This window comes from Momordica charantia, unplaced genomic scaffold, assembly GCF_013281855.1.
Source record: "Momordica charantia cultivar OHB3-1 unplaced genomic scaffold, Mcharantia_2.0 BLBB01000170.1, whole genome shotgun sequence".
NCBI lineage: Eukaryota > Viridiplantae > Streptophyta > Magnoliopsida > Cucurbitales > Cucurbitaceae > Momordica > Momordica charantia.
In genome coordinates, this window is record NW_028275326.1 from 9,108 (window position 1) to 20,672 (window position 11,565).

The following is an 11,565-nucleotide window of genomic DNA, read 5'->3' on the forward strand; positions in this document are numbered from 1 at the left end:
TCCTTGTGACTATAAAAGTTGTTCTATTCCTCCTCATTTTCACACTAATATGCTCTATTTTTTTATACATATTTTTTTATCTTTAGTTCATCGTGGTTTCTAGATTTAGTGATAGAATACTAACATTTTCAATATTTCTTTTAATATTGTGGAGCCACGTTGTTTAGAAATTGTTGATCATTGTGTGTATCTTGCAAACATTTGTCAGTTTGATCTCAAACATCGGTAAGAAGTAAATATATTTTATGAAAATATAGGATAATTATCTTGATTTTGTTCTTCAATATTGCTATTTTTAAGTTGGGACTATTTTGTCGTTAATTTTAATATCATTATTTTTTATTTAAAATATTGAAAATTTTTTTTTGGGAACAAAATTTAAATTGTGTGGATTAAAGACAAACAAAACATGAAAGATTCAGTATATCAAAAGTTTTGCCTTTATTTATATAAATTAATTTTAAAATTATATTTTTTTACATTTAATTAGGTTGAATGGTGGGATATGAAGTCTTAGAATCTCAAAGATTTTTGTAACTTTTCTGACCATAGAACTCACCCTCTTTATTTTCATACTAATTTCTTCTATTTTTTTATACATATTTTTTTTCTCATTAGTCATCATGGTTTCTAGATTTAGTGATAGAATATTAACATTTTCAATATTCTTTTTTATGTTGTAGAGTAGCGTTCTTTAGCAATAGTTATCATTGTGTGTCTCTTGCAAGCATTTGTCAGTTCTATATTTACGAAAATATAGGATAATCGTCTTGATTTTGTTCATCAATATTGCTATTTTTAAGTTTAGACTATTTTGTAGTTGATTTTAATATCATTATTTTTTATTTTAAATATTTTTACATATTTAAAAATTCTTAGGTTTCTGTTTTATTTAAATACGACAGTATTAATTTTTGATTTTCTCATATACATGAAGAATAAATAACTATCCTATCATTTTATTTTATGATATACTTTCTACGAATATTATTGTTAGACACACAATAACAACATTTTTAAGGCCAACAAAAGCATAGCTTATCAACGGTTAATGCATGTTTATCTAACCACGAGGTTGTTGTAAATATATGTAAATTAATTTATTCCAAGCTATTTATTTTAATAAGTGTTACTAAATTTTGAAAATAATAAATAATTATCAAAATATATCAGAAAAATCACTTAATATTGATAGATAATTTATTTTGTTATAAATAAAAATTATTGTAGTAATTGATTGATTCATAACTTTTTATAACTAAAATTAACGTTAATATATCATGCGATAAAATTAAGATACCACGTGCAATGCTCGTGTTAAATTACTAGTAATTTAAGAAGACGAAAGTTTAAAAACCGATATCATTTTCTAATAGTCAATTTTTATTTTTTAAAACTTGTATAATACTTTACAAGTGTTTTTTAAAATAAAAAACTAACAAATAATTTTTTAGACAAATAAAATATAATTCTCATAAAAAAGATCCTTATAAATAAGGTTTTTTTTTTTGGCAAAATTATAAACAATTATATTTAAAAAAATTAAATAGAGAAATTATTAGTAAAGATTAAAGAAAAACATTTAAAAGCACAGAACCAAAGCAAACCGATGAAAGCTCTGGTATCAAAGTTATTGCTCCGGATTGGTTCCGATGCAGAAATCTTTCAATTTCAGTACTAGATCTGTCTCCGATTCCATTCCGGCGAGTTGAAATTCTACCGGAGTAGCGAAATACGCGATTTTTACGTCGTCTGGCGAGGGATTTGGTTCGTTTTGGAGGTAAATGGAAGGTTTTACTGCAGAAGATCTGTCCACAATCGGAGGAATTGCGACGGTGTCGCTTCTGCATTCCTTCATTCCTACTCACTGGCTCCCTTTCTCCGTCGTCGGCCGCGTCCAGAAATGGACTCTCTCCAGGACTCTCCTCGTCAGTATGTTTTCTGTAATCGGTCACACTTCTTAGATCTTATATTTTCGCTTTCGTTTCACTATCCTTGTGATTTTATTTTCTCGTGAGTTTCTCGGAAATATGTTTGATTGTTGCTTGAGTAGCTCCTGTGATGGTGGTTGGTAGTATGGGAATTAGGAAGATTACTGATGCAGAAGCAGGACTTGATTTATCAAAATGCTGTTAAATTGTGTTTTTCTCTCAACCATGTCCGGTGTAAATGTGGCAACGCTGTGTATAATTTCCGAAGATTTCGCTTTAGTTTTTTGCGCGTTTTTTTTGACAATTGGTAGCTGCAGGAGGATTTACCTAACTATCAACTAATTGTTAGATCTGACGACGAACTATGTATCGTAGTTGGTCTTTATCATCACTTTTTATCTCATATATCAGAATGATTCATTTTGTATATGTCATTTTTGCTGATTTTGATTTGTACTCAACTGGACTCCAGATCTCATTATGATCAAATTTAATATTTTATTTAGGGCATGAACGTAATAGTAGTTAGTTCGGTTTGGCCTCTACTGAGCTAGTTTGATCAATTGTTTATTTGGTTTTTTTGAAATGGGATTATAGACTACAATGCTCAAAAGATGTGCATTTTTTTTAAATTAAAATAATATAGAAGCCTGAAATGTTCATGTATTTTGTTATCTTACAAAACTTAGGGAAGGGATGTTTTGTGTATTTTTTAGTCTCAGAATGCTTGCAATTGGAAATCTTATGTTTAGCTGCATATTTGTTTTTGCAGCTGCCTTTGGAGCAATTTTGCATGTCATATCTACTTCACTTCTTGGAATAACAGCAATCACAATGGCTAATACCATTGCCGGTGAAGAAACTGTGCATAAGCTGGCCTCACTTTTGCTTATCATTCTTGGAGGTTGTTATGTTTTGTTGTTTATGACTGGAAGAGGTAGTCACAGTCACACCCACAACCAACCAATGGAGAAAATGGCCGTTGCTGGTCTTGTCCTTGTACCCGCGTTGTCTCCCTGTGCAACCACTCTTCCAGTATTTCTTGCTGTTGGAAATTCATCTTCCATGATGGTGCTTGCCATCATAGTGCTGCTGTTCAGGTATCAATTCTTTGGGCGCAAAACTTTCTTGTCTGTTGTACATTATGCAATTTTTTTCTTCTTTTGGAGAAGGAAACCAACTTTTATAAAGAAAAATGGATAGAAGAAAATGAAAACTGCCTAAAAATACCATCCCTAAGTCGGCCAAGGGGGCTACCAAAAAAAAAAAAAAGACAAAATATATATATATATAGACACACATATAATTTATAAAGAGACTAGTTTATTGACTTTGGCCAAAAGAGAAGCATTAAAAAGGTGGACACAAAAAAACTTCCTCAATCCAATCTTGGTTCCTCTAGGGAGAGAAGCGAATGAGAAACATGTGGTCTCCAGAAATTCTCTCCAAATCTCTTAATAGAATGGACAAAACTATAAGAGATATCAGAACTTTGCTTACATTACACATACCACTAGACCAAGTCCCATAGAGCATCTTTCAATGAAATCGTTGGTTTGATCCTGCCAATAGCTAGAAGCCAAGCAAAGAATCTATATTTGTCTTTGAAATTTTTAACTTCATAGTTTATGAAATGAATGGGGAGGATGCATATTGTGGGGAGGGGGACGCCAAATGGTAAAAAAATTGTTGGCAAAGAAGATTCGAGAGGAGTCTAAGATCGAAAATTACTATCCCTAGTATCTGGGCAGATGTTAATCCATTGTATAGTGCTTATGAGGAGAAATAAATCATGTCAACATGAGTATAGCTCAACGATTAAGGCATATGACTCATTTTCTCAAATCCCCACACCCCATTTTTGTTGTAGTCAAATTCATCCGTCTCTCGGTCCGGTCGAAAAAGATGTCCATGAAAATAGTTGTTCAAAGAAGAACTCCAAGACCACTGCTATGGAATATACTCCTTTTCCTCGAAGCAAATGTGGTTGCCCTCTCCTACTGAATATTTTTAGAATTTTAGAAAAAAAAAAAACTATATCCTAGGTAGGTGGTTACCATCACTTGAATCAATTCCCTCTACTATTTAATTACGCGTTGCATTTAAGTTGGACATATCAATGTTATAATGTTTGTGAAGGAGCGCACTTGATTTATTTCTTAACATTCCAAGGAATTGATTGCTTAGTTTGAATGATTTCTGTTCCGCTTCGAGTTCTAATTAGTTATTAACCTAAGAACTCAGGGCTTAAAAAACCATTCATGATCATGCATACCATACACATTCAAAAGGCAATTTTAAATCTGAGATTCATTCCATCGATACTAGGTTGACTCTGATTTTGGATTTGCAGCACAATAACTGTGATGACTTCGTTGGTAGCTCTGTCATTCTACGGCGCCAGCCAGCTCAAGTTTCACTGGGTCGAACGATACGACAAACTTCTAGTAGGTTCGGTGTTGTGCGTGGTAGGTATTCTGACTCTTGTTTTTCACGACCATGACCACGACCACCATGGACATGGAGGTTCCATTGGAGACAATTTGCATAGGAAAATTATTGTACTTTGAAGGATTTATCTCATCTTATATTGTCCTGCAGATACTTATTTTTTTTATCTTGTGGGAAATTTCAAGACTGACTTCTGAATCCTGTATTATATGCATCAAGTGGGTTTAAAGGTCAGTTTCTTGTTTGCCTTTGTTGCTATTTTGTCACATTTAAGAATCTTTTCCATGTATGATTAATAGGATATCACATCTTTTCCATCACTTATATTTTTTTCTTTGAAGGTAACTCAAATCTTAATTAGGGTTAGCAAAACATTTCCAGTCCCCGGTTCCCGCCCCGATTAGAGTGGAGAATCTCCATTTATAAGATGAGATTGAGATAACTATCATAGAGGTTGACCTCGTTGTTATTTCGGGCTAGTAAAAAAAAAGTAAATGACTCAAAGAGAATGAGTTAAAATTATTCGGATTTAATATTTCACGAGTTTCTTCCCAACAAAATGTAGATTAGTCTAGATATACGTAAATTGGCTCGAGTTCGAGGATATTAAGAAAAATGGGATTAGAGATTTGGAAAAAGTTTTTCCTCAAAGATGTTGAAAAATGGGAAATAATTTTTTTGATCCTCTTATATCGATTTTTTAAATTATTAATATATTTTATTAACCTTTTCTACTAAGTATGAAATAAAAGATTGTTTTCCATAGAGAATCTAAAATATATATATATAGCACATAAAATAGTATACAAAGTCATTTGCATTTTAATTTCTACCTGACTTTTTTTTTCCACGCAGAAATAATTAAAATTATGTAAGGAATAAATATTATTAGTGGTAAAGTCATTTGCATTCTACTTTCTACAAGACTTATTTTTTCATGTAGAAATAATTAAAATTGTGCAAGCAAATATTAATAGTGGTAGTGGAATAGAGAAAATATGAAATTCAAAGTTATTTGCATTCTAAGCTCTAAACGACTCCTTTTATTAAAATTTTGTGAGTAAATATTAATTGTAGTAATTGTATTTCAAAGATCAATTTTTTGTCAGAAAAAAGAAAAAGAAAAAAAAAGAAAGAGCTCTAATTGGTCGGTGGGACGGGATGGCCGTAGGAGAGAGAGATTTGTTTTTTTCGCCGCATCACCTATATGAAAATAATATAAAATAAATATTTTTATCCCGTAAGCATATAATATTATAAATTAATATTAACTCAAAATTCAAAAATAAAAATGTAAATAGAACTATGCTCTAAGTCCAAAATTAAAGAATAAAAATGTAATATTTTTTCAATCTTAGAGACCAAATAAAAATTAAATTCAAAATTTAGAGGTAAAATAGAATATTAAAAAATAGTGAACAATTGAAAATTAAACTAGAAATCGACGGGAAGGATATTTTTCCCAATAATAAAAATTATGCAATCATTTTAATTGCAGAAAGGGTCAGATTTTTTACTTATTATTATTATTATTATTATTATTATTATTATTATTATTATTATTTTAATGGGGATACCAATTACCAACTTTTGAAATTTACATGGTGAAATTGCTCTCTCTCTCTCTCTCCTCTCTCTCTCTCTCTCTCTCTCTCTCTCTCTCTCTCTCTCTCTCTCTCTCTCTCTCTCTCTCTCTCTCTCTCTCTCAAAATCTCAAAAATAAATATCTAATAAATTCAATCTCTCTTCTTATATTTCATTATATTCATTTGAAAATTTACAAATTAAATATTATAAATCTAAATATATCTAATCGTCAATAATATTAAAGTTCATGTGATTGAAATATATATAACAAATAAAAGGCAAAAAGATGAATATGGATTTGAGGTCATTTTTTCATATAATGTTCTTCTTAATGTCAATATTAGTAACGAAAAATACAAATATAGAAAATCTTAAAATATCAATGACAATAATGTTAATTTATATTTGAGGTTGTGATAATTTCATATTTTCAAAATTTTCATACATAAGAAGGATTTAAAATTCAAATTGTTTATATTTCTATTTCAACTAAAAAAAGAAACATAAAATTAGCTCAGTTGTTTATGTTTATCATCTCGTTTCTTTCCTATAAAGGTCGGGATTCGATCCTCCATTCCCGCATTTGTTGTATTTATGTAAAAAAAAAAATATATAGTATAACATTTCTATTTCTCGTTTCTCATTTTAGAGAACGGAGAAATGGTAACATGTTTATGTTTATTTTTTCAATACAAGAAGAAAAAACAAGAAACAAGAAGCATACAATTATATTTTTATTTATTAAAATAGAGGAAACGAGAAACACAAACATTATCAAACAAGCCCGTAAATACTAAAAAAATGATCGATCTTGTCGATTATTTGACATGTTAATTATTTGGTAGACATTAAATTATATTTATTTGGAAAAACAGATAAATCAAATCAAAGTTGAATACCAAACATGTCTTAACAATTTGACACTTTATCTAGAAAAAAGATTTAACCTAAAAACTCAATAAATTTCTTCTTAGTGATCTCATTTTGACTTATTCTCAGCTGACTAAATATACTTTGGGAAAAATTCAACCATTTTTCTTATTTGATGCCTTGATTAGATTAGTTTAGATAAAATCTAAGTGATGTAACAATTTTTTTCTTATAGATTAAATTACCTAAATAAAATCAACATCATATTATTATATTACTAAAAATTCATGAAAAAAGAATAATTATAATTTGATTGGCATCTAGCTTGCAAGTCTTATGGAAATTTAACCAATAGCATGTATATTAATGTTAACATTTATTATAGAAAGAATTTAATAAAAACATAGTATGTAATTTCATGATTATGGTGTAAAAAAGGCATATTTAAAATATCATAAAAAATAATTCATTTTAATCCTTCAATAAAATTATACGACATATAAAATATCTATATAGTGACAAGGAGACTGTCATGTCACACCAAATCAACCAATATTTATTTATTAGGCATGCCATGTCAATGTTCGATATTAACATAAACAAAATATAAACATTTTTCAAAGTTCAGGTAGAGATCTTAATTGAAATTTGGCTCAAAATTAAAGGGTTATATTAAATTTATAATTTGACGTAAAATTTATAATAAAAATACCACTCATTTCATTTTGGCTCCCACTCGTTTAATTCAAACCATTACTAAAAGGATAACATTGACGAGAAATTTTTATTTATCTTAATTTTTTTTCCATTTTTTTGGGACTAAAATCTTTAGTAACCATAAATAAGTTTGATGAAGATTATTTCAAACCAATGTATGGTGAGTTTAGGGTTAGATGGAGACATTTTCCAAACTAGAGTTAGAATTTATATAATATAAACTCTAGAAAAGTAAGAGTATTTGTGACCTCAATTTGAAAAAGTCCAAATTATCCCAAGAAAAAAAAAACAAAAAGAAAAAAGACTTTAGGGTTTTAAATTCATTACCCAAAACTTGTGAATTTTCCAAATTGGCAACTGTTTCATTTTATTTGCATGCAATTGGCAAACCCCACAAGCTCCAATGACAATTTCAAGGTCTCTCTCTTCCACTCAATTTGTTCTTTTGTTATTAAAGACATTATTATTTTTTTTTATAACTTTGGTTTATAAATCAATAAAGAAACATGAGATTAATGAGTTTTATTAGTGTGATTTTGGTTGTTATTTTATTTCATTTTTTTTTTGGTTTAGTAATATCAAGGCATGTGATAATCGAGAATATATACGTTAACTAGATGAGTTATATGTTCAGGTTAATTGTTACCTTTTATTTTAGTAATGTTATACAAAAAATAAATTAATTCGTCCAATCCTTTTGAGGTATAATCATAAATTAAAGTGTACTAAAAAAATTATGAATTAATTCTCAATTTGAATTTCTCCTACTTCTTACTAACAATAGAAATATCTAGTAAAGTTTGATGAAAGGATAAAGATAATAATAAAGTTTAGGAAAAATTGCACAAAAACCCTATAAGATAGGTTTTTTTTTTTATTATTATTTGAAGGAACAATGATCTATAAGTTTGTTTGTTACTATCACTCTTTTAACTTTCTTAATTACCATTATAAAGTTAAAGTTGTTACATTAAATCCTATGGTTATAAATTAACTCCAACTAGTAAATATCGAAAATTTTTAATCATCATGTGTGTTCTATTGGTCGAAAGGGATTAAAGTTAATTAAGAGAGAATTAGTTCAAACCTCATAATAACCATCTATCATAGGAATTACTTAGTTGGTCCGGATAGGATATAAAAAAAAAAGTAAATGTCGAAAAATTTTATTGTAACAATTTCATAAGTTTAAAAATATATTTGCACAAATGTCATAGTTTTACGGTGGTTTCAATTTTTTTTTCTTTTAACGATCATTATACTTTAGAGATGTTTTAAACCATTTTGAACAAGTTACGACGATTTCATAAGTTTAGAGTATAATGTATGACTTATACCGATAGTTGGAAGATAAACCATTTTGAGGTTTTTTTATTGGAAAAAAAACTAATATGATTTTGATGGTTAAAACATCTAATAACTTCTTCAATTTTTTTAATATTAATTGCCCTTTGCGAAAGCAAGCAGCTCAGCAGTAATTGACATATACCTCTAACCATGAGGTTGCTGTACTAAAAAAAATTAATATCGTTTTTAATAAATAATTTTTTATTAGTGATGAACCCACATTATTTTAAAATAATGTTTGACGTGGTAATGAATATCCATATTCTCGTAAGAGTAATATCCATATTCTCGCAATGTTCCAATCATTTTTAATTTTAATTTTTCTCCAATTATTTATTTTTATCCAAAATGCATTTGAAACAAAATCCACATTCCCCAAGATCACGCGTACGCGGAATAAAAATAAAAACATGCTTCCACGTTTTCAGCCCTAATTCCAAATTCTTACCATTTGCCCTCTTTATTAATCCATCAATTTAAAATAAATCCAATTTTATAATTTCGTTCTTTTAAGGAAACTTTATTAAGGAAAAAAAAAATCAAAATCATGTGTATATTCATTACAAAGTTTACAGTAACATTTCTAAAATTTAAATTAAAATTAAGGAAAAAAGAAAAAGAGGAAGAAGAAGAAACTCAATCTCACTTCCTTCTACCATAGCTTCACACTGTAATCGCAGTTCTTCGAAACGATCTTCGCCGCCGCCGTCAGCCGATCCACCGTCACGTCGCATACTACCTTCACTCTGATCTTCCACGTCTTCACCGATCCTATTTTCAGTTTGATCGGTGCTCGAATCTCCACCTTCAACGGCACCGATTGCCGCCTCTGCGAATCGATCAGCGCCTCGTTCGCTTTCGTCGACAGATTTACGCCGGTTCCTCTCAACGTCGATCCGAACACAGTGACGTTCTTCGGCGGCTGGAAGAAGGCAGGCAAAACGCCGTCGGATAGCTTCACATCGGAGAAATAGATTTGGACGGAGCTACCTGATTCGTAGTAGATTCCGATCTTCTTGTTCGGATTATCCGCTCGGACGGAGACATCGAACTCCGGAGAGATCGAGGCGGCCGCGGACGAGTTGATTCCTCTAATCGCGATGGCGTCGATCGAGTAATTAGGCGATTTAGGGCGCACGACGAAGTAGAAAACCGCAACAGCGATTCCGAGGAGAACGATGAGAATAAGGAAGATCGCGAGAAGCCAGTAGAGGCAGCAGCAGCAGCGGCTGCGGCGGTGCTTGCGGCGAGTGTACTGCTCGAAGCGGCGAGCATTTTCGGGTGGCGGAACGCGGTATATCTGGTCCTTGGGGATCTGGATGACGTAGGTTCCAGGAGTCGGAGGCGGCTTCTCGGCGGCGGGAGAGAGAGGCTGAGGCTTGGTGGCGACGTCGGAGGCGGCGGAGGAAGTGCTCGGACGGGGGGAATCGGCGGGATGGACGCGTTCCGCCATGGGAGTGGGAGAAAAAGAGCAGAGAAATGGATGAAGAAGAAGGTGGGAGAAGGAGGAGGAGGAGAATTTATATATAAAAGAGGAAATATAGAAAATAATTTTTAAAATAAAAAAGAGAGAGAAAATGAAAGAAAATGTGAGGTACAGTTCATGACTGGGTGTCAGAGATTTTGCGCACGCGCCGCAGTCGCCGAACACGTCAAATAAGGTACTCTCTCTCACGCGCCTTTTTTGTCCGTCGGTTTTTATCTCTCTCTTTATTATTATCTCAAGAAAATATTAAATTTATACTAATCTCGTTGATTTATTGATAACATGGTTTCTTGTTTATTTAGGTTTTGTAGTTGTGTTATTGTTTATTATTTTTAATAAAAAAATATGAACATACCCAGTAATTATTTAATACTAATCAAACAGAGCAAGATGTTTAAATGTCGAGTTAAACTCAGGTCGGTAGTTATAAAAAATTTTATTTCTCAAAACGCGGAAATAGAAATGTTACTATACGTTAATTGACACCTATCTACGATAAAAAAAGGTCATAAGTTCGAATCTCCTACCCCACTTGTTGTCTGTTAGGTAGAACTTTTAGTCTTAGGTCAAATTTTTAAAGTTCGTGGATGGCACAAAATTGAAAGTTAAATTACAAACTTTTTAACGTTTAAGGACATATTATACACAAAATTGAAATTTAGAAGTTCAACATCTAATAGACACAACTCTCAAAATTTATAGACTAAAATTGTAATTTAACCTTTACTCCACCTTAAAACATTTCTTTAGAGGCTCCTTATCTTTCAATCTTGTGTCAAGTAAAATATTTTTCATTAATTCTGTCAATTTAAAACTGACCGTATTTAAACAAAATTGATATGGTCATGTATATTAAGTGAGATTTAATGATAACAATTTATTAAAATCAAATTGAAAGTTGAAGTATATAATTAAAACTCCTTAAATTTTAGGAACACTGCGTTATAATTTTAATTTTATCATTACTTTTTGGGTTAAACATATAACTTTTCTAGAAAATTTATTGAAATCATTTATGATTTATAGGAGTTATAACAATAGCATCTCCAACATTTGAATTTGAGCAATAATCCACACAAAGTTACCAAATCGTTATAACTAAACCTTCCCATTATAACTCCATTAGTTAATTAAGTATATCAAAAAGGAGAAAAAAGAAAAGAAAAAAAGTAATTA

General features: G+C 30.6%; 2 protein-coding genes across 2 annotated transcripts; one reads left to right on the plus strand and one right to left on the minus strand.

Annotated features, from left to right (window-relative positions):
• The first annotated feature begins 1,582 nt into the window (after nt 1-1,582).
• On the plus strand, nt 1,583-4,616 carry LOC148207199 (uncharacterized). Its single transcript, XM_088118478.1, has 3 exons — nt 1,583-1,932; nt 2,704-3,031; nt 4,285-4,616. Exons 1-3 carry the CDS (start codon nt 1,785-1,787, stop codon nt 4,499-4,501), a joined length of 693 nt encoding a protein of 230 aa, XP_087974604.1. The 5' UTR covers nt 1,583-1,784; the 3' UTR covers nt 4,502-4,616.
• A 4,823-nt stretch (nt 4,617-9,439) lies between these two features.
• Nucleotides 9,440-10,412, minus strand: LOC111024089 (NDR1/HIN1-like protein 13). Its single transcript, XM_022301677.2, has one exon. It carries the CDS (start codon nt 10,354-10,356, stop codon nt 9,556-9,558), a length of 801 nt encoding a protein of 266 aa, XP_022157369.2. The 5' UTR covers nt 10,357-10,412; the 3' UTR covers nt 9,440-9,555.
• Nucleotides 10,413-11,565: the final 1,153 nt, after the last annotated feature.